The sequence below is a fragment of the Acomys minous genome (genome assembly GCF_964271855.1).
Source record: "Acomys minous genome assembly, chromosome: 9".
NCBI classification, from domain to species: Eukaryota; Metazoa; Chordata; class Mammalia; order Rodentia; family Muridae; genus Acomys; species Acomys minous.
The window spans coordinates 76480097-76506490 of NC_140490.1; the positions used below are offsets into that span (position 1 = coordinate 76480097).

General features: G+C 41.8%; 1 protein-coding gene across 6 annotated transcripts in view; it reads left to right on the top strand.

Moving 5' to 3' along the window:
* Positions 1-3080: 3080 nt before the first annotated feature.
* HECW1 (HECT, C2 and WW domain containing E3 ubiquitin protein ligase 1) overlaps positions 3081-26394 on the top strand; it is a 320240-nt gene continuing 296926 nt past the window's right edge. For 5 of the 6 annotated variants that reach the window (XM_084794159.1, XM_084794158.1, XM_084794162.1 and 2 more), the window contains exon 1: positions 3081-3432. Coding sequence is in view for 4 of the 6 variants with exons in the window: in XM_084794158.1 (XP_084650284.1) it covers positions 3403-3432 (30 nt within the window). In the remaining 2 variants the exon portion in view is untranslated. Of the gene's footprint in view, positions 3433-4121; positions 4811-26394 lie in introns of those variants that run through there. The other variant, XM_084794160.1, reaches the window with a different exon arrangement.

Here is a 26394-nt window from a genome sequence, read left to right on the forward strand (position 1 = left end):
AGGTGTGTATGCAGCTGGGTACTGCTGTGGTTTTTAGGTTGCTAGGCACATTGCAAAGAGAGGTTTGTGGGCATAGGTGAAGCCAAGTAATTGCTAAGCCACTTCTTATGCTAGCCTGCCCCCATAACATGTCTCCTTGTTGTAAGCCAGATTCCCAGATATGATTCATCCTAAAGAGAGAGGTACACTCTCAGAAGTGTCAGAAGCTACACCATGAGTGCTGCTTCAACAGTTCTTCTTCTTCTTCTTCTTCTTCTTCTTCTTCTTCTTCTTCATCTTCTTCTTCTCCTTCTTCTTCTCCTTCTTCTTCTTCTCCTTCTTCTTCTTCTCCTTCTTCTTCTCCTCCTCCTCCTTCTTCTTCTTCTTCTTCTTCTTCTTCTTTTTCTTCTTCTTCTCCTTCTTCTTCTCCTTCTTTTTCTTCCTTTAGTTATAGGACATGTGCTTCTGACATCATACTATCATACTGAAGGCTGCTTCCGAAGATGACCTCTGACCAGTCCTGATTCTCTCCGCATTGTAGTTAGGTCACTGGAAGATGAGGCCCGCAGAAAGTGCTTTACACAAACTCGGTTATTTATTCTACCTGTTAAGCTGTCATGCCTATGAGTCACAAGAATGATCAATATGGAAAATTATCCCTAAAGGTGCAAAACTAGCATTTACGTCTTGGTGGTAACTAGCTGCTGTCTAATTGGCCTTAGGGCCTGGTCAACAGGAGGGAAATCATAGCCAACCTCCCATGGCCAGTGAGGTCGTAGATCTTAGAGGAAGACCTCATTCCTAAACCAATATAATTCTTATGTACATTCTAAATGTCTGTCCTTAAATGCACAGACAAGTATAGCTCTCACCAGCCACCAAAAGAGCTTCTTTTCCACAGTCCATTATAGAAGCCACACCTAGTCAAAACACACAGAACGTCTTGACTGTGGGTTGCCCAGCCTCAGCTGATGTATCTGCAGCACAAGCTCTGCATCTAAGGCTCAGGAAACCTCAAGGAAGATGGTGCAGAAAGATGCACTAGGAGGACCAAGAAGACTGCGGCAAGGTTGTGCCTTCTAGACATGACCAGGATGCTACACACAGGAAATCTCAACAATGTGGCTGCTTAAATAAGACATGAAAAATGACAGCACCAGTTGACAAGCTAACATAAGTGGAGAACAGTGTGCAGGCCTAGATAAGAGCTACAGGCAATTAAAGACTACTGAAAAGAGGGAGAATTAGTCCTCTCCAAGGATGAGCCCAAAATGAGTATTCAGTCTCAAGTGGTCAACCCTAAAAGTACACACACAAGCAACACTAAACAGACTTAGTGAGTCACTGAGTGTGTGTGTGTGTGTGTGTGTGTGTGTGTGTGTGTGTAATAAAGAAATTTAAAGGATATGGAGGGAGTGTGAATGAAAGGGGTTGGAGGGAAGAGGACTGAATATTATATTTTAACTAACTACAAAAATCCAAAAGTTACAAAAGGTGTGAAAATATGGTACTATTTGCCTTTGGTAGAAGAAGGAAAAGAAAAGAAGAAAGGGCCTAAAGAAAAATAAAGCATTCTTCAGGATTGTTGTGCCAATCACACCCTGAGAAATATGACTTGTCAAGTCATCCTCATGACACAACAGAAGGAAAATCTCTTTGAGCCAAATTGACACTGCAACACTGAAAATAAGGTTAAGAACTTAGCCACTAGCTGAGGTGAGTAAGTAGTCTTTGTGCAGTTTGTTGGGATTGTGTGTACTTAGAAACCTTCAATACTATTTTATACAGCAGACTTTTGTTGGTTTACTTATATTTCTTTCAAATCTCTGGTTGGTGTTATAGTTTGGTTGATTCTGGTCTTTATTTGTTGCAGCTCAACAAAGCCTATTCTTGGGGGTTTCTTTTTCTTCATGCAGAAGTTTCATATTGATTCATGTGTGTAAAATCTGGTGAAATGTGTGCTCAGAGTTCTGTGTGGCTTCTTAGACACGGCTTGAAAACAGCCAGCCTTGAATTTGTCTGGTGGAAAGACCAGACTCCTGCCAGACAAAGAGAGGTGCCTATTAGGAAAGGTGTGCCACTGGAGTGATGAGGGAGGAGAGAGGGAGGCACTCCCAAGGGACGAGGAGGATGGTGGTAAGGGCAGCTTCACTTGGGCCAGGTTTCCTCTTCTGGAAAGTTCCTACCTCGAGCGTGTAATCGATGACAAAAGGTGGGTCAATGAAAAGAGTATCACTGAGAAGCTGCCCACCTTGTCCTTATAAGTAGGTTGGAGATGTGTGTAATCAGGTCTTCAATAAAAGATTCTAGGTCTAGAGCTATTGCCAGGGAAAGGGGAGAAACACCAGATTGCTTCTAAGGATGTGAAGGACAAGGATGTGAAGGACGGCTTTCCTAGGGGATGCTGGGCGGGAAAAGGGGGAAGAAATGAATAAGCATGTGAAGAGCACAGAATCCTTGATTATGGCAATAATGTACTCAGAACCTTTGCACTTCATGTGAACATTCGCAAGCCCAAATTGGACCAAAGCACTCGTGGCAACCAGTGACCACTTTCTTTGGCATCTTGGTTGGCTGGTCAAAGAAAGGTTTGAATTCTTTCTGCTTCCAGTTTTACTATTTTGACAATGTGCACTGTTTAATACCAAACCTGTTTGGAAAGCTAAGCTGGACCACAATAGATACCTGGGGCGATCTTCAACCTTTGTATGTGGGGTTGTATGTGTGGTAGCAATATTGTTTTGGGTACTTGCTGTGAAAATACTGGAGGATGCTCGGAAATGTGTCTATGAGATGGGTAAGAAAGGTGCTTAAAATTGAGGTAAGAACACCTGATACAGTGTACCTACCTAGACGATTTGTCCTTTCTGAACACACCATTTGCATATACACAAAGGGACTGATGAGCTGTGGGTGGCGCAGGATTAGCCCGGTATGCACGCTGGGTGTTCGAAGGATGGGGCCAGTGGTAACAAGAATCAATATATATATTTACTATGGGGGCGAGGAGGAGGGTGCGGGTGCGTGAGGCTGCAGGGCGGAGCAGAACTACAGGGAGCAAGCCTGGCTCCTGGTTGGTTCTCAAGTCTAGTTCCCACAGAGGAGCAGGCAGGAGGGAGGGGATGCGGGAGGAGGATAAAGCAATAAAGTGTGCTGCGTTGCCACGCACCGGGAGCTCTTGCTTGAGCCGCAACACCACGCGCCTCTGACCCAGAAGGCCCCCTCCTGGCTCGCACAGGTTCACCAGCCGAGAGCTGCTCCAGCCGTAGCGGTGGCTCTGACAGCAACTGGCTCAAGATACCGGGCGGCCAGAGCAAGGCAAAAGACGCTGATCGCCCAGGGCTCGCAAACCAGGTCCTCAATGCCTGGCACATATGCAAGCCACGTGCGACCCCCGGTTCTAACCTGCATGCCGACCAGAGCATGATCTGTGCCCAGTCGGAGACTGCCAAGGTAAGCAGACGCCACGCTCAGATCACCGGCTACCCCCTCCCTTTCTGGGGCGGCTTCCTCATCCCTGTGAAGCCCCTGCAGCGCCCTCCCTCCCAAGAGCCGGGATCCACCCTTCTACCCACCCTCTCTATTCTCCCGCGAGGTTCAATTGTTGGCTTGCAACGGGTCGCCGCCTAGGCCGGCTGGCAGCCCAAAGCTTGGGTACAGCAGGCTGACCGGGCCCTCCTGAGGGCCCCGGAGAGAAACAAAGAAGCCCCCAAATGGGTTCGCAGCGCCTCCTCCGCCCCTGGGCGCCCTCCCAGTGGCTAGGAGATGCCAGGGGAGGGGGCGGAGAGACCTACGTAATCCCCCTTCCCAGCCCACACCCACTCCTTGTGAACCAAGGCTTTCAGACAATTGTATCCCATGGTCTCCGCTCGACTCTCTATGTGCTCACTCAAGGGCTCCTGCAGCCGGTGGCCAGGTGCAGTCCCCTGGGTGGTGACTGGCTGGGAAGATGTTCGGTGTGGGTGTTCCCCAGGCGACTCCCTATCGCTGGCTGGCTGTGCCTCTCCGCTGGGCCTGCCACCTGAGTTTCAGCGGGAGCAGCTGGTCATTTCACCCACCCTACTGCTACCTGCACATAGCCTGGAAGACGGGTGGGGGAGGGGGCGTAGGGGGTAGGCAAGGGGTCGCCGGGAAAACCGCATCCGGCCCATTTTTGGCTGGAAATCCGACACATTCTCCATACTTTACCAAGCCATGACAATGCAGCAAAATCCTAGAGCTCAAAGTGGCCCTCCATCTTCCACGCCAGGGCTTCCTGACAGCCCTTGCAGTCTCGATTCCCCAGTCACTGGGCTAATTTTGGGAGTGGATGTGTGGTCTGTTCATCTTGTGCACAGAGACTGGGCAGGGTAACTTCTTTGCCAAATTCAGCGCATGGGGGTTGGGGGGAGCTGGCAGGGACACAGGCTGCAGAGATGCCCCAGCTTGCTGTGGTTCCGGGCACAGCTAGCCTCAGTCTGCATTGAGCTGACGGAAGATAGCATGCGGGATTTTCCTAGCTACTGAAGATATTTTTTTTTTTTGACGTTGCTGTAGTTTCGGGCTTACTTCTGGGACCTGCAGTGGTGCGAGTCTCCCTTGTTTTCCTTCTTTCTTTGAAAAGATAACTATGCTGCCTTCAGCAGAAGTGGATACAAGAAGAACAGCATAGTTCCAAAAAAGGGGTGGCTGCTCTTTTCCTGGAATTTAAAAGGCGGTTTAGGAGGGTAGGTGCCCTACCTGAAAGGCCACCCTTAAAAGACCCCAGCGGTGTGGTGTTCCGAGGCTTCTGAAAGCAGGTGGCCAGATCAGCGTTTCTCAACACTGGGACTCTCCGGCTCTGGCTATCACGGTAATTCACTCTAGCTTGGGGATTCATTTTGAAAATGTGTTTTCCACTAAGAAGGGATTACAACCCACATGCCTACCCTAATATGAATGTGTCTGTGTGTTTGTAGAGACGTAGGTTGTCTGTTGCCTGATTCCTTTGCTTCCTCTTCTGGAATGTGGCACTGGCAAAATGAAGAACTATTTTAATTCCTAGACCAACAGGCAAATTGGGGTCTGGAGTATTTCTTTTAATAAAACATGTTCTGACAGATCCACACTAGGATCCCCAGTCTTTGCAGAATGACATCTCTTTTTATGGAGGATAAATTTTCATTAAGACACTTGCCTGAGTCTATTCAGATGGTGACATTATTGACGTGGTCCAGGAGGCCACATCCCGAGCCGGAACAGCTCACCATGCAGAGGCATCACGCAGGAAGACTGCAGCTGCTGTTATTTGTAGATACAGCATCATTCGACTCATCCCTTCACACGTTGGCTTTAAAGATGAGCCTACCGAAGTGTGCCTTCCGCCCTGAAGATATGACTACTAATGAAGAAATAGTTAAAGGACGGTTGAAATCATTAGAAGAAAACGCTTAGCTTCATTCCTCAAGTGTAAAATGAGTTGGCCCAGTAAATTCTACGGTCCCCTCTAGTTCCAGCACTCTCTGATCAAAAAAGTTAGCCAGTTTAGGAAAGACAAGTAATTATAGCCCAAATAACAGAAGCAAACCATGGGTTTATTACAGTCCTTATTATTTTTACCTAAAATTTCTAGCTCCAGGGTCTGCACTTCTCCCATAAATGAAATTAACTGATGACTTAAAACAGATCAATCTTAGTCCTCTAGAGAAAGAGACTTCACAGGAGAGGGAGGCCGAGGAGCAGTGATAAATGTGGGGTGCCCTGTGTAGCAGGTTCTCTTACTTTAAGACTTAATCGGTCATTACAACCTCTTGATTAATAACTGAGAATTAACTTTTCCAACTGCTGATTTCTGTTTGCTCCTCTCTACTGAAAGAGTGTAGACAGGTATTTTTGTCCTGTGCAGTAACCAGCAATAGCATCAGGTTGACTTTCTCTGTTAGGGTTTGGTATTGCTCATAACATGTGTGCTGCTGTTAGGATGAATGGGGCAACAGAGGATCTAACAGGCAAAGTGTTTTGTTTACTTTGGTAATTATTAGAAATTAGACACAGCAAGCCATGTAATCACTAACTCTAGCTCAGCTGCACAGAACACCACATTTGAGCACTAATTTCCCTAAAAGTTAACAACCAAAATAACATCCTGGGATAACAGAACCTGCCAGGCATAGTTCACTGTTTCCCTACAGCCATTTCATCCACAAGGCTAAGTTGGTCCTGACTATACTGCAGTTTTGTGAGTTTGGAATGTGCTACATCCTCCTGTTTAGATGTCAGTCTGAAAGCTCACACTAAGAGCTGTCAGACTCACCTCACATCTCTGCAGCACCCAGCCCTTTGGCTGGTGCACGATGTGCAATGGGAAATGTTTATGGAATGGATTTCAGGTCAGGGAAGTGTTCTGTAATTGTATAGGCAGGAGGTAGGTGGGTATTTTCTGCTTCATGAGTCAGTTGGAAGAATCAGAGAGGTTATATAAGATGCTTAATGGAAATGGTAAGCAGGAACTGAAATCCAGGCCTTTCAGCAGATGCTTCTGAAGGAGGCTTTACTCCTCTCAAGAAAACAAACAAAACCATGTGGAAAGGGCATTAAAATGCTGAGGGGTTGGGTTATTTAGGATTGGGTTTTTGTTTTTTGTTTTGTTTTTGGTCCATTTTGTCTACTTGAATAATCTGTATTTGTCTGTTTTGACAAAATTTATCTGGTCAGCCACTGGTTTGTTCTGTCTTAGCTTTGAAGGAAAATTGTTTGGCTCAAATACTCTGTCCTCTAACTTGTACTTAAACAGAAGACCAAGGCATTGCTGCCTCCTCTTCTTAAAGTCTAAGTTCTACTGTCTGGAGCTGGCAAGGATGGCAGACATGTCTAGGAAATGCTATGGACTGACCCGTATTTGTGCAAGTCACATTTGAGCACCATACACTTTCTGAAATGACCCAGCAGTTTGAGACAAGCATATTTCGTGAGCCAGCTTACTTTGATGGAGTCTTCATGCAGGCAGATTCTGGGACAGACAGGTATGGCCTACAGATATTGAGACTTCAGGACAAATCACCTTAGGAAGCTCAGTGCCCTATACTTTTTCTGCACTGCAGCTCTGAGTAGCTTCTTCCACGTCACTTGCTGTCTGTGATTTGCTTTCTTCTTTAAAAGTAGGAAGTTTAGCCAGACAATGCTACAGGTCACTTTGTGACCACAATTCTGTTTGTTTGAGTTTGTTTATTCAGTTGAGCAAATTAAAGGGTGAAAAATAGTTATTTGATAATCAAATTAACATTTTAAATTTATGTGCATTGTACGATGTGTGTAGAGAAAGTTAAGGCCACTTATTAGCACATGCAGGCTTTCTCATAATCTTGTTGAGCCTTTTGTTAACTCTATTCTCTAAAGACACGGGACACCTTTCCTTGTTTTTTAAACTAAACATATTCCCTTAAAGAAAGGAGGGCCTCGGCATTTCGTGTTCCTGGAGCACAGCGTTGAAAGGATGTACAATTTCAGTGATATCTAGAATTTGTGGATTTGATAGTCAGAGCTTTGCTTTCACCACCATGGAGGGTGTTTTCTGAGTGATCTATAGTCAAACTTGTTCCTGAAATTCATCCAAGACTTTCCTTTTTCCCTTTCTCGATTTTCCTCTGTGCCCCTCATATTCTACTCCAAACTAATCTCCTGAAACAAACGCCTCCCCCAGTTTTGAAAACACACATTAGGGTAACACTACCACCCATCCTGGGGGCGACGCCAAGGGAGATGTCAGAGTCCCATGACTTCCACTTGTCTTAGCCGCCACTTCTGCTTTCTGAAGTTTACTTGTACACATTCCTTTTCCCAAATAGGCAAGTGTACAGTGAAGAAACAGTTGGAGTCTTGGGGGGTGGCGTGCAATGCTGCAGAAGGTAGTCTGCTCTGAGGTGGGCAGACAGCAGGAGTCCTCAAGGACTTTGTAGTATCTCTGTGGTTTTACAGACTTTTAACTCCACCTGAAATGTAAGTCCCAGACATTTGTGCCGTTAAAGTCTCTTTTAGATATTTTAGGAAACAGAAGAGCATACTGATGATTTTGTATAGCCTGTTCAATAATGCACATCCACACAGTTATTAGTTCATGGCTACTGTGTTCTATGGTTTGGGCACTGGTGGAGAAAATGACAAGTGTAAGATAGTGAAAACGCCACAGTTATTGATGAAATACTGTAATGACTACTAGACTTCTGGGTCACTGAATTTCTATGGCAACAAGACATGTGCAATATGAGCACTCTGTGTCCAGAAATTATACTTTTCTTGAGTTATTGCCATGAAGTTGAATGCACAAAAGACAGAAAAAAAATAAAATATAGTGTGCAGATGGGCTCTGCTGGTGTTATCTATTTGCATGGGATATTTTTGGATGAATACAGTGGATGAAACTTAAGCCTGCGTCGAGGGGAGGGAGGGGCGAGCTGGAGGAGGACACACCATCTGCGCCCATGATGAGGAACACTATCGCGGAGACTTCACTCGGGGTCTCTTTTATGTATTTAGTCGAACAGATTTTACATTTCACACTTTCTAGATATATTTGTATTGCACAGATGTCAGGGAAGTATCATGTGTGTGAAGGGGGGGGGGGAGATCAAAATTTACTTCTATGACCAAGGATTACAGTTCAATGACTTTGTCCTCAAATCAATACCTGTTTAAGTTGCAGGAACATTGTCTCCTTTTTCTTTGGGGTTTAAGCCAGAGAAACACTCTATTAAAAGGCAGAGATTCAGGTTAAGAAGTAAAAAATATGGAGACATAGAAGACCACGCTTTGAGTGGATGAAACCTGCCAGCAGTTCATCGTCTGCCTCCCCCTGAGGCCTGCTGAAGGGACTGCGGATGCTGAGGGATGCTATAATTTACTTATAGTTCTTGCCTAGGATGTATGAGGCCCTAGGTCCCATCTCATCACTGCACAGACTAGGCACAGTGGCACAAAAGCATGTAACCTTAGTGCTTGGAGGTGGGAGACAGACACTGGAGGAACAAAAGTCAGTCGTGGTTGCATAGGGAGTTCCAGGCCATCCTGGGGTACATGAGAACCTGTCTCAAAATGGAAAAGGGAAACAAAACAAGAAAACGCCACAGGTTGTGACCGGTGCGTTATTCTCTGCTATATCCAGATTTCCTTCTACCCTTGTGAGCAGGAATTTCGGGAAAGAAGTTGTACCTGCAAAGACTGATCAGCACTTCAGTGCCATGGAGAGGTTGAAATGTTTCAGGCCCAGGGCCTAATTCAGATTTACCTTGGGAACTCTTTGGGCCCCCCTTAAAAGCTGTCCCTAGCCTACCTCTGTGTTGTACCTGCCATCCTGCGCCTAATATGTAAATCCAGAATTAATAAGCAGTTGTCTGACAGATGAAAACCTCTTGGGATGCACCAGCTTAACAAAGCCCCATTTTTCATCATTCAGAGGCCTAAGAACATTGTCAGCATCTGAGGCCTAGAGCTGAGATTCTCCCCTTTGACTGTACCCTGCCTCTGTGACGTTTCCACCAATGTATTTGAAAAAAGTCTTGATTTATGACTTTCTTTGTCCTGACAGTATAAAAACTTCATGAAACTATGTCCATGTTGGAAAAGGAATTGGGGGTTACCCAAATCTGTGTCCCTTGGCTATGCTCACTCATATTTGGCTTTAAATTAAAGTCTTGCCCCCTGTAAGGTGAGAGCTGTGTGTGGAATGGACAGCCGCTGTACCCAGTATACAGCTCAGAGGTACCTACCCGCTTCTCAGAGCAGAAGTCACCTGGGTCGAAGCATGGCACCGCCCAGGACCCGTTCAGTGCAAGCCTGGTGCAGTTCTTGCCTTGGGTAGCTTGTTGGTGAGCTCTTGGGGGAAGGAGGCTCTCTCCGCCCTCCCTTGGATTGGCTGATGGTCCATTTGTTTATTCTGAGCTGGCTACTTAAGGATCCTATGTGATAGAGCCCTTCCTGGTTTTGATTTCCTTTCAGCATTTAAGGTGCCTCGTTTGTTTGCTTGCTTGGGAAGCATTTTGGTTTACACATTCGGTATTTTTTGCTTGCTTGCTTTCAGGCTTCCAAAGGCATTCTGGATTCCGACTGGCTTGTTTTCAACTGCTGTTTCATTTTAGACTTTTGAAGACAGGTTGGCTTCTGGTTTGTTCTGGTGTGGGTTGTCTTGGTAGTCTTTTCCTTTGGAGTGATTTAGTATATTTTCCCGTTGTCTCTTGATAGTCTTCAAATACCTAATTTTGCCCCATCTCCTATGGCTTCCTCTGCTTACGTCACACTTCAGTTTAGGAAACTGATGAGTTCCTGATCATAAAGAAACAAAAGATAAGAGGCGTTGTTCCTTCCAACCCATCAGAGTTGTCTGTGCAAGGGCCTCGGGGAAACCCAACAACCCACTTCATCCGGGTCATCACTGGCCTGAAAACACACAAGGCTTGATAACCTGGTGTCTTTGAACACACTGACGTTTTTATAAATGTGTAGGACAAGCCCAAGACACAGTGGAGGAGGATGGAGAGTGAAAGTGAGGAGGAAGTCATTGGTCAAAGCAACAGAATCCAGTTCTGATCCAGGACACAAACCCCAGCTCCCGCTGAGAGGCCCTCAAGTTTTATTTTCAGGAAGGAGGGGGAAAGGTGGGCAGGGGTAAGATTTCCAGAAAGGAGGAAGTGTTTAGCGATAAACTATCATCTGGTACCTCAGGCAGCGTTATGTGTGACGATTACAAACTTTTAACTCATAAGTGCCTCGGGGAAATGGGAGGCTTATCCACAGATAATTTGTCTTTAGTTGCTTTCCAGCCTATGTCCTCTGTAAAAATGGGCGCTCAGACAAGGGAGCTCTGCTCTTCCTTTTCCTGTAATGTTCTGAAGAAAAGGCTGGTTATTGTAATTCTTAAGGTCAAAATAGATAAATAGATAAAACTAGGTGTGTTTTTACTTTATGGAAAGGAAAAAAACATTTATTGCATGACTTTAAATGCACACACATATATATTTACAAATATGAATATTTTGGTAATATATTAAAAGGCCTGAGGAATGTATACTATGTCATAAACTTGAGTACTCAGAACCTCTTAAACCCTTATAAAACAATATCTTAGAGTCAATATCTTAGAGTCTATCAATTATTTCTTAAAACCCAAAAGCATTTACTATTAATATAAAACAATAATCATTAGAGTCAGAAGATAAATATTTCATTAAGCTGTAAAATTTAAAGTGATATACATAGATTTTGATAAGGTTTTGCTTCCAAAAGAGGTTCTGAATGTGCCAATTAAAATTTTATTTCACCATTGAATAATAGTCTTGGGTAACATAAAAAAATTACATTGTTTCTTTTTCAACTTTTCTTGTTTTTAGTGTTTATTATATTTTTCAATTTTATGTGCATTGATGTTTTGCCTGCATACACTTCCTATGAGAGTGTCAGATCTTGGAGTTGCAGGCAGTTATGAGCTACCATGTGGGTGTAGGGAATTGAACATGCGTCCTCTGGAAGAGCAGTGGATGCTCTTAACCACTGAACCATCTCTCCAGCCCCTTCCAACTTTTCTTAATATTAAAATGTTAAATGTGAGGTTCACAGTCCTCCCAATTAATATTAAAATATTGGGGTTTTAAATTTTTCTGTATGTATCATTGATTATATATGTATACAATATCTACATATATTTGTTTTATATTATTAACTTAGTGCTATATTGGCTTGTAAGTAAGTGCTCATATAAGCTAAATTATCAATTTGGCTCAGTTTCTCTTGGCTCATTGTAAAATAAAAATTTAAGGGAAAAAGTTCCAACTTCTACTGCCCCAGCACCCTAAGGGTGACCATCCACCCAGTATTCCAACTATTGGATACAGTTGCGAACCTTGCCTTAGTTCTGATTCTGTAACATGCTCTGTATTACTTGGGAATATAATGAATTTTACAAGAGGATTGTTTCTGCTCCACAGTGCAATTTTTCTACTGGGTAATTTGAGATGCTAAACTCTTTGTTCCAGAGACTGAAGGTTGGCTTATCTCTGTGCTTTTAGATGTCTTTTGTATATATGGGCACATCTATCTATACCTATATACATATGTATATGTATTCATATATAAATTATTTTACACTGCAAGGATTTTAAGGATATTTTGAGCACCATTGTCTCTTTGAAAACAAACAAATGCATGAGCGAACTTTTCAAGGTTCATTTTTTAGTCAAGCCTATGTAAGATACATCTCTAAACTGCCCCGGCCCCATGGTCACTCTTTTAAAACCTGCTTCAAGGCTTACAGGGTCATTTTAAAATTTATAGATAATCTTAAAATCTTATGTTATTATAATGTAATCTGGACAATTAGCTATCTCTGTGTTTTTAATTTAAAATAGAATAAGTACAATTTTTGTTGAATGAGTTACATACTTATAACAAAGGTGGACAGGTAGCTCAAAAGAAATAAACTAAAAATAATGTCAAACTTTTTATCCTGTTTTAGATACTTCAGTTTGGAAAATCTAGCTTTTAAATTGACATATATTTTAATCCAATTTCTTACAACCAAAGAGAACAAACTTTTTCCTATTAAAAACATATATACTATATATGTGTGTGTATATATACACACATATAAGCCTGGTCTAGGCATTTTTATTACTATGAAGATAAAACAAATCCAGCACTTTAAATGGCCCTATAGCATGCTTATGTGTAACAAAATAACTTTAACTCCATTTACCCTTCCTAGAATTGCCCAGGGATTTGGTGGAATCTTTTTATCCAAATTATACAAAAGATGTCAGTCCTTATTGGCAACACGATTTATGATGTCTTCTACCCAAAGTGTTGTTTCTTGATTAAATTAGTGTCTAAGGTGTCCTTTCGTACAGTTAGATGGGACTTATACCATTTATTCTAGTAAAAGGATATAGATAGTACCACAATGACTCCTTCTGGTACACTTCTATTTCTGACCATTAAGATGAAAAATAAGATTTGGTTATGACTACAAGGTTATAAAATTATGATTTTTAACAGGTTTGATCTCTTGTTTCTAACACTGTTATTACTATTTGGTCCATTCAAAAGAAAATATTATTAAAAGAAGTTTTAGAAAAATAGTATATCATTATCTAATTTTTTCTATAATGAGACTTTCCACTTACTGTTATAAAATAAATCTGGTATAGTATCAGATTTGATATATTAATTTATTATTAATTAATTGTTTTATATAATATACAACATAGTATTGATATAATGTATTATTAATATAGTAATAATATAATAAAACAGATCAAGCCAGTATCCACAAAGAGAAGCTATGATAATTTAAATATTGAAGATCAGTCTTTCCTAGATTTATGGCTAGCCACTCCACAAGAGTTTATAACTTAAGTTACAAATAAATTTAGAAAAACTAAATTTAAAAGACAATAGATTTAATTAAATATTCTAAATATAAACAAGGTGATTCATATGGTACAAATACCTATAAATACAGGGAGAATGTATAGTTAAGTTAGCTTTTTATTAAAAGTGTGTAGATTTAGGTTGTTTAAAATGTATATTTCTTTCATCTGTTACCTTTAAACTAAACAGTGTTCATGATTATTCTAAGTATAATAATCCTATTATATTTCACATGTAAATGTTATATCAGATAGAGAGCATGAGGAAAAACAAAAGACAGATCTGGATCATTATGCTAATAGTTTTAATATAATCCAGGTTTTTACTTAATTGCTTTACCAGCTATTCCCTGTTCCTAAGGACTGCTGTCTTCCCAGCTACTCAGCCTTGTCCATATCAGAGTCTAAGAATGAGCCCTCCCGGCTGCATGGGACATTATACTATACTAGTTAAAGCAATATGTGCACCCCTGCAAGGCACAGAATGTGACTGGTACTGCTGGGGTGGGAGGCTGTGTCTACAAAAGCTGTTTTGCGCTGTGCTGCAAAGGCCTATTAACTGATAGAATGTCAGTGGTTTGAAGAGGTTGGAAAGGTCTAGGCCCAAAGCATAATCCTATTTAAAAAAACAAAAACAAAACAAAACAAAACAAAAAAACAAAACCTAAGGTCTTTAGCCTTCCATGTAGCTATTCTTTCCTTGGAGTTGACGGGAAAAATGGGAAAACAGAGAATGAACTTTACTTAGGTCAGGGGTCAGTAGATGAAGAGATGTGGGGCAGTGGGAGGGAAATATAATACAAAGGATGTCTGAAAATCCACAGGGAATCATATTATTATTAATTTATATGTGTATACATATGTGCATACATATGTAGTTTAAATAAAGTTATCACACTTGAGCTGACAGTGCTCCTGGGAGATTCAACATGCATGTGTACTCAGATCAGAAAAGGAGCCCATAACAGACCTCAGTACAGATACACCAAAATCCAACATGGTGAACCAATGTGTTTTATTGGGGTTACTTACAGGAACATAGGGGAAGTTGCATCAGCAAAGCCCACCAGCACATGGGTGATAGTTCACAAAAGCTGCAAAACCTGGGGCAAACTGCACAGCCTCAAGGCAACTGAACAGGCTGGGCAAATACCCTTTCTAATGCTAGACTCCATTGAAGAAAGCTGATTATCCCTTGTCAGTGGGTGTCAGTTACAGTCAGCTTCCTGCTTGGGGGTGGGAGACCATGTCTACTTACCTCTCTCAATGCTGAGATCCCATCTGGCTTGAAATTGTGCAGGCCTTGTGTATTTTGTAACAGTATAGCGACTTCATATTTTTATTAGGTCTATTTTGTCTGGAACACAGTTTCATTGGAGTCAAGCATCACCTCTGGCTATTATGGTCCTTCCATTTCCTCTTCCCATAGATGCCTGAGTCATGAAGGATGGGGTTTGAGGAAAACATCTCATGTAGGACTGATACTTTGGGGCACCAAAGTCCCTCAGTCTTCACCCATTGCCCAGTTGTGGATCTCTGTATTAATTCTGATATAGTCAGGAAGCTTCTCTAATGTGAGCTGAGCGAGGGCACGATCAACGGGTACAGCAGTATGTCATTAAGAGTCATTTTGCTGCTATGTTCCTTTAACAGAGTAATAGCAATAGACTTTCCTCTAGGCCTATGACCGGTCTAGTCCCAGCTTCTTGGCTCCCTTAGCAGTGTTAGGTATGGGTTGTCTCTCATGGGATGGGCTTTAATGTAATCAGAAAGCAGATGGTCACTCCCATAATATGCGTGCCGCTATTGAACTGTGTAAAGCTTCTAGTTGGGCACTAGTTGAACTAATCCGTGGTCAATGATATAAGTGTTATTTTCAGCAGTAGGGGACTATCTCTCAGAGAAACAGCAAACATTTTCGTCATTTTGTTTTAATGAAGTAAAATGTACCTTTGTTAAAAAAACATATCTTTAAACCACGGTGTGACCTCTTTAGGGAAAATAGTGAAATCAAAACATTTATTTTCATCTTCTTCCCAAGAGAGAGGGAAAAAATTAGTGTGTGTGTGTGTGTGTGTGTGTGTGTGTGTGCATGTGCGTGTGCGTGTATGTGTGTGTGTTCCTATACTTTCTTTTTTGTTTTTGTTTTGAAACAGGTTTTCTCTGTGTAGCCTTGGCTGTCCTATACTCTCTTTGTAGACCAGGCTGGCCTTGAACAGAGATCTGCCAGCCCCTGCCTCCCTCCCTGGGTGCTGGGATTACAGGTGTGTGCCACCATGCCCAGATTACTTTCTCGATGCATATTATAGATGTTATAGATGTTTCAAGCTTCTAAAGATAAATTTGGCCAAGGGAGTCCTGGGTCACAAATCAAAATAAGAATCATTACACACATATATACATGCATCTTTAGACCAATAGTATACATATGCACAAAGACCAGAGGAAATGTTGGTTTGTACAAACTTCAGTGATTATTCAACAGGTGGGGGATATTTTTCTTTTTCCTAAATAATATTTCAACTGCAATTGTCATTTTGTTGCACAGTTGTCTCCTCAAGATTGCATATTTATTAGTCCTCCTTTATAAGCCTAAGGACAGCTTAAATTTACATTATTTGTTGCTTTAGTAGTTTTAAGATTTTTTTAAAAAGATTTTGAATATTATTCTGATGTATCGAGACTACTTGTTGTCGTTATTCCTCTTATCTGGACATGAATAACTCCTTCGAATTCATGTTTTCACCCCAGGAAAATACTTTCCCAACATGTTTTAGCATGTCAACTCTAGACCTTTGTTATATTTATCTCAGGAATTTTATTGTATATTTTTCCTTTCTTCTCCTACCCTCCCCTGAATAAAAATTCTGCCTGAATTTAAAAATATTTTCATCTTAAAACTATTGTTGCCCAGTCTTCCTTTTAAGTAGATATAGTCATATGAGACACTGAATTCTGAAGAGATATATTTGGGAATCAGTAGGTGGTGCTTCTGAGATGCTCTTGGAGGGAGCTGACTCATCTAGCAAGCTGTAGAACCTCTTTACTCTTCCACCATATTAGATATAGAATCTTATTGTGGGAAATAGGATGCTAAGAGCCATTTTGTAATCCAGGGAAGAGAGCCAAACATTAAAGATGATGGACCAAAGGCTAAAATATAGTCTGCATTCTAATAGCATTATGTGTCTGTCCTATCAACTCTGATCTGTTCTAAAGGTGAAAGAAATATAAGTACCTCTCTTGTCTAGGCAAACACTGGGCTTTTACTTGGTGCCTCAAAAACCTTCTCAGATATAAACAAAGGTAAAGTTTTAAAGTAGTTGCTTTTTTTTTTTTTTGGTTGTTGCTGTTGTTGTTAGGGTTGTTTGTTTGTTTTGTTGTTTTGTTTTTTGAAGTAGGGTTTCTCTGTGTAGCCTTGGCTGTTCCAGACTCACTTTGTAGACCAGGCTGGCCTTGAACTCACAGAGATCCACCTGCCTCTGCCTCTGTGAGTGCTGGGAGTACAGGAATGTGGCCACCACACCCATCTAGTAGTTGCTTTTTTATGCATCATTTTTTTCCTTTGTGTTCTCAGATTTTTATCTTTCCTATACCTCTAAGTTGATTTTTATTTCATTTTTTAAAAATCTGGTTTAACACTTGTGTGTTTATGATATTTTTTCAAGATACATAAGTATAATTTATAAGATTAAAAAAATTGCTGGTAGACATTTCAAACTGCATTTTTTCTTTTTCTTTTTCTTTTATTAATTCATTCATATTACATCTCAATTGTTATCCCATCCCTTGTTTCCTCCCATTCCTCCCTCCCTCCCATTTTCCCCTTACTTCCCTCCCCTATGACTGCGACTGAGGGGGACCTCCTCCCCCTGTATATGCTCATAGGGTATCAAGTCTCTTCTTGGTAGCCTGCTATCCTTCCTTTGAGTGTCACCAGGCCTCCCTATCCAGGGGACATGGTCCAATATGGGGCACCAGAGTTCATTTGAAAGTCAGTCTCCACTCTTCACTCAACTGTGGAGAATGTCCTGTCCATTGGCTAGATCTGGGTAGGGGTTTGAAGTTTACTGCACGTATTATCCTTGGTTGGTGCCATAGTTATCAAACTGCATTTTTTTCTGAATCCTATTTGTACTCTTATTTGACTGTTAGTGATGACACTTCCTTTTTTCAGCTTTTACTTTGAACAGTAAACCCAGGCTGATATTGAAAAGGTGATCAGAGGTACATATTTCTAGACTTCTTGCCAGAACTAGAGAGCCCTGATACTAGTGAGAGGGTGGGGTGAGCTGTCAAAAGGCAACCACTCAAGTTTTTATTCAATTAATTTATTCAGATTACATCTCAATTGATATCCTATCACTTATATCCTCCCATTCCTCCCTCCCTCCCGCTTTCACCCTGTTCCCCTCCCCTAGGTCTAAGACTGAGGGGGGCCTCCTCCCCCACTATATGGTCAGAGGCTATCAAGTCTCATCTTGGTAGCCTGCGTATTCTTTCTTTGAGTGCCACCAGGCCTCCCCACCAAGGGGAGGTGGTCAAATATGGGGCACCAGAAGAGTTTTGCTATTCATCTAGCATAGTGGTTTGAATGAGAATGAGCCCCATGGACGTTATATGTTTAAATACGTGGTCCCCAGTGAGTGGAACTGTTTGGTAAGGATTAAGAAGTGTGGCCTTGTTGGAGGAGTCCTTGAGAGTGGGCTTAGAGGTTTCAGAAGACTCTTGTGGTTCCCAGTGTGTTCTCTGCCTCCTGCTTGTGGCCTGGGATGTGAGCTCTCAGGTGCTGTCCCAGCCACCTGCTTCCCCGTCTTCATTCTGCAGTCATGAAGTCTAATTCTTTGGAACCATTAGCCGAATTAAACTCTTTCTTTTAGTAGTTGCCTTGCCTCCATCATGGTGTTTTTATCACAGCAATAGAAAAGACACTAATAGAGCTATTAAGACGTGTTTTAAATTGGAATCTTCACAAGGTTGTATGTGGCTCTACGGTCACAGGGGCGGGAGTTTTTGCAAGTGGTAATGAGGGGACAAATGACAGACATGTGGGACCCTTCCATTCTCCATTCTGAAGGGAGGTTGGGTCTAGTCTCAGAGCAGAGAGCATCCTTGCCTGGCACTTCTTCCTTCCCAAAAGGAGTTGGGATTAAGAGGCTATTGCAACTCCCACCAGGCATGGTAAGAAGACCACAGGAAGGAGAGCTGGGGAGAACGGGCAGGCTGTGTGGGCATGACAACCACTTTCTGGTAAGGAATGGCTTGTCTTGGCCACTCATCTCCAACAGGTGCCTGCCACAGACGGCAGCTTCCACCTCAGTATTCTCCAAAAGTCACCCACTCAGCACACCAGAGGTTTGCTATCCAATGTTCCCACAAGGTGCTCATGGGTTTGCAAGATGTGGACCCTTACAATCAAGGGATGTCCTCTTGCCCAGAATTTTCTTCATTTAGCACTGAGTCCACTGAGATTACAAGGTGTCTCATGTTAAAATTTTTCTTATCATCTCAAATTTGTGTCTGAAACCAAATTTATGACTTTACCTGGTAACTACATACTAATTCTTATATTTCTGAAAACTTGTGTCCAAATAAACATGTTGGAGTTTGGCAGCCTCCACACAGAGGATAATAAATACCCATGAATTTGCTCCAGAATTGCACTTTCCAACCTTCCAGTTCTCATGGATGTCATTCTTTGCTCAACGTTTAAAAGTTAACGTCAGAATGTTACTGAACTTGGGGGTTACAACCTGCGCCCCCACCTCTGGGCTTCTCCGGGGCATGCAATGGTGGCTGGCTGTTTCCCAGAATTCCATGGGTGGCAGGCTTCCTGAAGCCTTGGGCCTGCTTTAAGGCCCCGGTTTTGTGGTGGGGGATTTCCTTTAACCAGCTCTTAAATGCCACACTTACATCATTCCTGTAAGAGTATGCAATAAGCACAGTTGGTTTTTCTTTAGCTAAAGAGTCAAAATAATGAGCTTCCAGCTTTGAGAGGTAATGCAAAAATATGCTGCTTTTTGTATAGCCAGGACTGTTGCTGTCCAGGTTGGCATTAGGCTGGTGGGGCTGGGGCTACTGGAAAGCAGGGTGGAAGCATCATTTCCTTCTTGCTAAAGGTGCTGAATGACACAAGCCAGTGATGATGATTAAATATCTCTTTACTTAAACACAAGCTTTGTGTCTGTTCCCACACTCAGAGAAAATTAACCATGAAGCCCCTCAGGTGGTTCCTTCTGGGAGGCAGCGGTGGAGGGCTATTTTGGGGGAAGTGCATTTATCATGGTCTTCAATATTTCTTGTCCTCGTGGCACCGTTACAAAATCCTACATTTCCCAACTGTGTCTGTACTTGCTTGCATGGTGTATTTATCACTGTGAATGAGTTGTCATCTTCCTAATCTACATCTGTAACATTTGTTTTTAGCTACATTGAACAACGAGGGTTGTGGTCTGGTCTCATAGGGAAAAAAAACATGCAGAAGCTTAGGCAACATTTTTAGGGCAACTTTTTTTTTTTTTATAAAATTGCATTAGAATGAAAATAGACTTATTTGGGAGAAAAATAATGTAATAGTAAGAGTAAGAAGGAAAGGTTTCCAGAGCCGGGTAAGGTCATTTGAACAATGTGAGGTGGGCTTCCTTTCTGCAGGACTTCACAATGGCACCCATCCACTCTGGGTAAGGCCACTACATACAGCTGCGCAGAGGGTCTGCCCTGTCCCCACAGCAAGCAGGTCTCATGTGAACACTGCCTCCAAGATGGATGTGGTGATGGTGAGGGCCTAGGAATCAGGCAGATTTCCTGATAGGGAAACACAGGGAGACGGGTCATAACTTGGTAAGAAAGATGGTGAATTTTCAACATGGTGGCTTCTCTTTACCCTCCTCACCTGAGACAAAATCCTGGAAGCTTAAAACAGAGCCCTGTGTGCTTTTTCCTGTCAGTAGTGGACTCTACTGATTTACTGGCCCAACAAGCTCAAGTCAGTACCAGAACATGTTTACATTACATTACAGATGGGCCAATCAACCATCGTGTCCTGTTTCAAACTGAACACCCCTAAATTAGGGAAAGAGAGGACCTTAAAGGCCCTTAAAAAAAAACAGTTTTCAAGCAGAGGCCTTAGGGTTCTCTGTGTGCTTTGTGCTCTTGTGTCTGTCTATCTGTCTGTCTGTCTGTGTTCTCTCACCCCTAATATAAGCTGTTCTTCACCAACTGATTCCGCCTGCTGATGTCTGCTGTGTCTGAGGTTTCCCTGCCGCAGCTGCACTGCTACCTGTTGCTCCTAATTTGCCTTTTAATTCTTTAACTTGCAGAGAAAATGAACCTAATTAAGGCCTAGACAGTAACAATGGGATCATAGAGCAGCTACCGCAGCGTTTCAGGAGCTTTTGGCATGAAGCTATTTTTCTTTAAAGCATCTTTGAAGTGTGTTGTCTAATGAGGAAGACTGTGTTAAACCTCTATCTAATCTGCTGGAAATCTTGCGATCGTGGCGTGGTTGGAGTTTGCCAGAGGTTGGCCACTAAAATGCTACCAGCTTGGCTCAGAGGTTCTCAGAGACCCTTTCACAAGTGAGGGAAACTCTGAGGGTTCACAGGGTAGGAATGTCTTTTCTGCATTGAGACTCCTGATTTTCTAGTTTACTGGTGTCACTTTTTTGGGTAATACTTAGTATTTTAGAATTACTTTAATAAAGTATAATGTATAAAATATATTTATTTAAATATAAAATTAATAGCATCATCTGGGGTTTTAAGTGGTTTTCATTTTGTTTCTTCTGGTTTATTATATCATTTTTACTCATAATATTTTCTCTTTTATAATGTCCTTTATTTTCTTTTGCCTTCAGTATTTCCATTTCTTTGATTTTCTTTCTTAGTTCAAATGTGCTGCATTTTATTTTACTACTTTTATTTCATGATGAATTTTGAAGCCTAGCCTGTGGAAAACGGAGATAGCATGGTACCTAAGTAAACTTGGGGGCAGGTCACAAGCTTGACTATTGTTTTTACCTGTTCTGCCTAGTCTCAGGCAGGCTGCTCCGGTTTCCTCTGAGCCTCTGGTTCTTTAAGGTGGAGCTGGCGATGAGCTGTTGTAAGTCTCTCAAGAAAGATGTATGTAAAGATTCTAGCCTGGGACCTGGATGAGAAGTGTCTAATAAGGTTATTTGTAATGTCACTATTCCAGCAGTTTAAGGGTCCCCAGTAGTGTCTTCACAGGAAACTAATTCTATCAGCCTTAGCACTTCATTCACCTTTAGTTACTCTCGACCTGTGGCTTTTAAAGAAGCACAAACACCCCAATTCACCATCTGTCTTGGGGTGGAGAAAGACCAGTGACTGCACTGAGAGGTGGCACCTTTCATGCTTACTAATGATTGAAAGCGTGCATCTGCTGGCTGTGGTCACTAGGAAACTGTGGTCCTAGGATTTCACAGAAGTCAACTGTCTAGCAGGTACTGCGTGAGCGGTGCCTTGGCTCATAGTGAGAGGACCTGCCCTTGGGCTATGTTCGACCTTGAGAGCAGGTGGTTTCTCTTTTGTCCACCTTTCTTGAAATGAAGCCAAGAATGAGATGTTTCACTTGGACTCTGGTATCATATTTATCGAGAGATATGGATTGTGGAAAAATGATTTTTTACCATTTGAAGGAAACCAAATGGGGTGGATCATAGCAGCAGGAGTGTTCCCAGCATCTGGATGACACCAGACCCAGCATGACCGCATCCAGACTCACTGTAACATGAAATTCTTCCTTCTGGTACCCAGTCTCTCTCAATTTGGATGCAATTGATCTCAGCATTTTATCCTTCCTGAAAAATCTGAGCATTACGATAGACTAGCTCTGTGTTTATTCATTTCCTTGTATTCCAGATTTTCCACAGTGATAAAAAAATTCTCTGCAAAAATGCTGTTGGGGTCTGATTGAAAAGTGAGATGCCTGCTTTTGTTTCTTCACATCTGGTCTAGAGACCTTGCCCCTCAAGTCATTTGAGGGTGCTGATTAATACACAGACTCCAAACTCCAGAATGGTGTCCTACGTTCTATATTCTCTGGTTCTAGGATGACTCTGCACGTTAGCTTTGTCACCTAAATTAAGAATTATCAGAAGCCTGTTCATACACAGAAGCTAGGACATTGAATCTTAGCCCAAGAGCCAACCTTACCCATTTGCCCACCTTGCCCCAGGCTGGCAGCTGCTACTCCGAAGTCCACTCTGCCTTGCTCTGGTTCAGCGTGCTCATCACATAAAGCTGCTCACATTCCTTGTCCAGGCTCCAGCGGACTCCAGGGTGACTCTCCACTCTTTCACATTACCTCCTCCCTGGTTTGCTTTTCTCGAACTTCCAGTGTCATTTATTGAGGCTTGTGTTTGTTTGTTTTAGTTTGGTTTTTTGTTTGTTTGTTTGTTTGCTTTTTTGCCACTGAACTTTGACAACAGTTTTTGGATACTCTACCAGGCTAAACTATGGGGTCTTTACCATCTACTTGTTTGTTTTCTGCAAAGGCATACTCAGAAATCACAGCAGTCATGACTCGTCTTGCACTCTTGCCTACTCTGTGAAGCATGAGAAGGGTAGGTCACAGTGCATGGGATGGAGCCTAACGCCCATGCAGCTGATGGATGCTCCTCCAGGGCTAGAACACACTGCTACGTTTTGGGGAATAGAAAACTGTTTTTGGGTGATGGCTCTCACCCAAGCAGAGGCTGTAGTTGTTACTGTAAGAATCCAGACCCAGCACGCCTATGCAGCTGCTGCCTTATTATCTATAAAATTTAACTAAAATCTTCCTGGATGTAAATTCCAAACCCTCACTGGGAATGCTAAATTATTTACCTTTATTTGATTATCAGTTTGGAGTGAAATGAGACCATGAATTTTCACAGCTCAATGTCTGCACTGATCCAGATAGGTTTTGTTGCTATTGGGTTTTTTTTTCTTTTTTTGTTTGTTGTTGTTGCTTTAAGACAGGGTCTCTCTGTGTAGTCCTAGACTTGCTTTGTAGACCAGGCTGGCTTCAAAGTCACAGAGATCCACTTACCTCTGCCTCCCCAAGTGCTGAGCTTGTAGCTATTGCTTTTGTGCTCACAAGCATCGCTTTGAGTCACAAAGACCATGGTCATTACTTCCCACCGAGGCCTCTGACCACTGTCTCATATGTGATACGATTGCTGTCTCTGGCAGGTTCCGGAACCCCGTCTACAATGCCAACTTTACTCAGCTTTCATTATTTTCTCAGCTTCCTCCTAGGCTATAACAGCTTCCCAGGCCTTCTCGGTTTCTGACAATCTTCATGGTTTTGAAGAGTACTGGTCAAGTACTAATGGAAGGTTCCTACATTGGATTTTATGTTTTCTCCTACTTATACTGTAAATGCATATTTTGATGAGGAATTTCAGAAATCTACATCATTCATTATATAAAATTTTATATATGTATGACTTATTGCTAATGAGATTGGCCTTAGTCACTTATAGTTGCTGATATAGTTTTAGACTGGTATCTCTCCCCCCACCCCCCACCCCCCCCACCCCCACCCCTGTGACACTTTTTCTGTTCAGCACTCTTTGGAGGGAACTTCCTACTCCAGACACACGCTTGCCAAGTATATCGGCTTCTTTGAAGACATACATAACATGGAGTTCTCTTTTATAAATTTGTCATCCTTTGTTTTTATAAGAATGGACTCGTGGGTATTTATTGTATGTTTTTGAGTTATAACTCTTTGCTTTATTACAAATTGTTTAGCCATGGGTGCTCAATCAGCTGAGCCCTCCCATGTCTCTCTGATACTTTGCATCCCCGTGGTGTATATTTGTTTTTTAATGTTTTAATAGGTACTTCTTTCTTTTTGCTACAATATATCTAGGCTTCTCAAGGTAGCTCATTAAGACTTGGCTCCTGGAATTAATGGTATTTTGTGGTTTCAAATCTCATGCATTCGACTTCATATAAGGATAGCTCTCAACCTTTTACTTTTTCTCTTCTGCTCTCAAAATACCTTCTCATTTCTAAGGATACATGATGGGATGGCTATATGAATTTAGAGATAATAGTCTGCTCGTGTGTCATTTTAATTATTTCTTTTTAAAAAATTGAATATGTGATCTGCACTTAGATGGATTAAACATGTTTTTCCCAAAATAATTTACTAATTCTCTCAATAAAGTCCATTTCATACTTTAAAACATGTTTGTTTTTAATTGTGTGTGTGTGTGTGTGTGTGTGTGTGTGTGACTGTGCAGTATATGAACTTGTGCACAGGTGCCCATGGAGGGCAGAGGCATGGGATCCCATTAGATTTAAGGCACAGGTGGTTATGACCCACCCAAAGTGGGGGCAATAATTGGACTTGGGTCCTAGACAAGCACAGTATATGCTTTTAACTGCAGAGCTATCTCTCCAGCCCTGAATATTTAATGTAGTTTTTCTTTGCCTCTTAGTATTAAGATACTGATTGACTCGATTTTTGGCTGTATGGACTCAATTCTACTTGGCTTTTTAATCCAGCTGATAGAAACACCAGTAAAGTGATGCTGTTCTTTTCTTGCCTTCCTTTTTATATCTTAACGAACAGTTTCTTAAAGTAGGAGTGACTTTTTACTAAAGATGTCTAAATAATATACTTACTTGAAAACTATGTCTACTCTAGTTTATTGCCAAAAGAGAGCTTTGCAGCACAAGTGCTATCTAAAGTATGGCTGCTGTGCTCGCTTCGGCAGCACACATACTAAAACCGGAATGATACAGAGAAGGTTAGAATGGCCCCTGATTCAAGAATGATATGCAAATTAGTGAAGCATTCCATATTTTTGTTGGTAATGGCAAGATATGATAGATATTGATTTACATTTAGAATTTTAGCTGCACCAAGATAGGAAAGATGTTTTTTCAAGGCTGCCAAATACAAATAACCAAACCACTATGAAAGTAACACTTATATAATTCCTGATGTTTCATGGTTCTTCTTGCTGTAGGTAGTTTATTGCATATATGTGTACCAATATAAATGCATATGTAAAAAAATAAAATAAATTTAAAAAATAAAAATAAATAAAATATGGCTGCCAGGAGCCAAGTATATGAAAGTTCTCCAGTCAGCTCAGTACTCTGAATTTTCTGTGTTATTCCATGATGGAACAAAAGAAAACAAAGCAAAAGTTGACTTGGACTTACCAGTTTGTGTCCTTTGTGGAATGGTTCTTGCTGAACTATGCTGTGTGTTCATTCTTCTGTATACTGTGGTGCGATAGGGAGCAGCCATACAGGAGCTGTGCCCGAATTCCCTTTGGGAAAGTGTGATAGATGAACTGTGTGGTCCTTTCCACCACATGCTGCCCTTGCAAAGAGTTTGCTTCAGACTTTGAGTTAGCAGGGAATTTCTTGAGGTGATTGTGTTTAGGTTCCTTTTAGAGTGTATGCAACACAGTACCTCTCGACCTGTGTGTCATGACCCCTTTGGGTGTCACAGGGGTTGCATATCAGATATCCTGCACATCAGATGTTTACATTAGGATTTATAGCACTAACAAATTACAGTTATGAAGTTGCAAAAAAAAATAAGCTTCGGGTTGGGGGTCACCACAACATGAGGTGTTCAAGGGTCACCGCATTAGGAAGGTTGGGAGCCCCTGCTGTGACACATGATGGCTCCCTCTTTGGGCTGGCTAACATGAGACTCAGAACTAATGATGTGGCTCATTTTTCAGCCCAGAGTTCATCTCTGAATGAGTTTACCATTATATTTTCCATTTGTACTTTAATTTCTTTTTCCATTAATTATTTGGGTTTAGATTTTTTTGTCATGTATTCTTCATGTCACTCTAATGAACATCTGAGAGAATCATTTAAAAGAAGAAAGAAGAGGCTATTTTGACTCACAAATATGGAGATTTTAGTTCATGGTCTGTCAGACCATTTGTTTGGGGCCTGTAACAAGCTGGTGGGAATCCATGGAGGAGCAAGAACACTTACTCATTGCAAGTAGGAAGTGAAAGAGAACTGGAAACCTCACAGTTCTCTGGAAGCGTGTGTGC